Genomic DNA, 1,903 nt, shown 5'->3' with positions numbered 1-1,903 from the left:
CAATTATGTTTATAGTAAAGGAAACCCGCCGCAGTGTCAATAACAAATGCGTCTGTTTTTTGGTTGTTTGGGATTGAAATAGCTTATGATTTTTCTAAATCAATATAATTGATTTGACTAAAGCTATCTTGGATGACAAAAAGAAAGATTGCAAGTTTACTAACTTCTACTTTAGACTTTAATTTCAACTATATTATAATCAGTCTTTTATCTGTATCATCTTAGTTATAATCGTAGGAATTTATTCGAATAAATAAATAGTTTCAACAATATTTAATATGTGATTTAATAAACAAAAGAACATGTAGGATTTTTAGGATTTAAAGAGATTGGAGACAATAGTTAATGAATACGAAAAGAATACGAAGCAGATGATGAAAAATGATTCAAGCAAATTAGTGGCAACACAGAGCTAAGCGAGATAAAACTATCAATCAATAAAGAATGAAAGAAGAATGAGCAGGGTTAAGTTATTACACAAGCCAAAACTAAGACAAATCAAACGACACACGTGAAAACAAATGTAAACATGACAAGAGCAGATGGTGAAGATAAAATGCATTGAAAAACTGAATCCTAGATTAGTAAGCAACAAACAAAAATAGATTAAAATGCAAAAACTCTGCGCTTTGGCGCGGATAACGATACGATCCCTAGTTATTTTAATACCGGAATCTTCTTAAAAAGTGTTTAAACATATGGTTATCAGATTAGCCACAATCAGCTAATTAACGGAATATATCAAATGTTTATTTTTGTTTTGTTTAATAACATGTAAAGGTTTTTATCCAGGATATATGATCGAACCTTGGTTTTTTTCAAGGCAAGTCTATATGGAATTGATACCCATCTCAAAAAGAATCCGACTTTTCTGTTTAACTTTTTGTATGTTTTATTTTATCTATATTTCTTATTTTGTACTCCGATTTATACTAACTTTAAATTTATATTTACAAATTAGAACTTTACCTTTTAGCTAATTAAAAAACATATTACTACATCGAAAAAGAAACTTGTAATTATTGCAAAAAAAAAAAGAGAGAATCTTTCTCTTGAAAGCAAATATTAATCTAAAAATCAAACTAACTAATAAGTATATACCAATCTATTGTTGGTTTTTTCCTCCATTAGCCCAAAACCCAAAATTATGATCCATAACCAAGAAGCCTAAGAAAAAGAAATATCTAAAGAAAAATGGAGAAAGATGAAGAAGTGTGTAGAAAAAGAAAGTGTGTAGAAGATGAAGTGTGTAGAACTAACTTGTAGTCTCCACTTACTAGTATAAATAGGGGTGCTTAGCACAATTTGTAATCATCCCACATCAAGCAAAACAATAGAGAGAAAACATTTCATAAAGAGTTCTAAGAGTATTTAAGAAATTTCCAAACACAAGCCTTAGTGAAAATCTCTTTCCCAAAAATAAGAAGGTTATCTTAAACACTAACCGTCCACCTTCCATCTCAACCTCTCGAAAAAATTATTATCCGATAATTTTCCCAACAATTATTTATAAATTCGAATTATGTTTTGCATCTCTCGTTAATCTACCTGTTGTGAAGAGGATATGGACCTGCGGGGATAAATCGCTTATCTTCTTCTTCTTCCTCTTCGTTGCCATCAATTTTTCTCCGAACTTTAGACGATCCTCGCCGTTGATCAAAAAAGAAGACGACCTTCGCCTGAATTTATTAAGCATTGACGTCTCCTCCACGGTTACAGACTCGTGATGATTCTTGTAGTATTGTAATTGACCAACGCTCGGATTATGTTTCCTTTTTGTACTGATGGATCTTGCCGCTTGTATCGAACTTAAAGTGACAAACTAATTTGAACTAAGATTGTAAAGATTACAATTATAACAACATCTCGTTTCATTGCATATTGTGAAGAAAAAATTACCATA

The 1,903-nt window shown here is 30.7% G+C and overlaps 1 protein-coding gene across 1 annotated transcript in view; it reads right to left on the bottom strand.

Moving 5' to 3' along the window:
- LOC106313025 (probable WRKY transcription factor 51) overlaps positions 1 to 1,903 on the bottom strand; it is a 20,742-nt gene extending 18,839 nt beyond the window's left edge. Inside the window, exon 1 of the mRNA XM_013750738.1 lies at positions 1,549 to 1,903. Coding sequence (XP_013606192.1) covers positions 1,549 to 1,696 — 148 coding nt within the window. The 5' untranslated portion in view covers positions 1,697 to 1,903. The remainder of the gene's footprint in view (positions 1 to 1,548) is intronic.

The sequence above is a fragment of the Brassica oleracea genome, chromosome C9, assembly GCF_000695525.1.
Source record: "Brassica oleracea var. oleracea cultivar TO1000 chromosome C9, BOL, whole genome shotgun sequence".
Taxonomy (NCBI): domain Eukaryota; kingdom Viridiplantae; phylum Streptophyta; class Magnoliopsida; order Brassicales; family Brassicaceae; genus Brassica; species Brassica oleracea.
The sequence above is the reverse complement of the archived record's forward strand: the minus strand, read 5'-3'. Positions and strand labels throughout refer to the sequence as shown.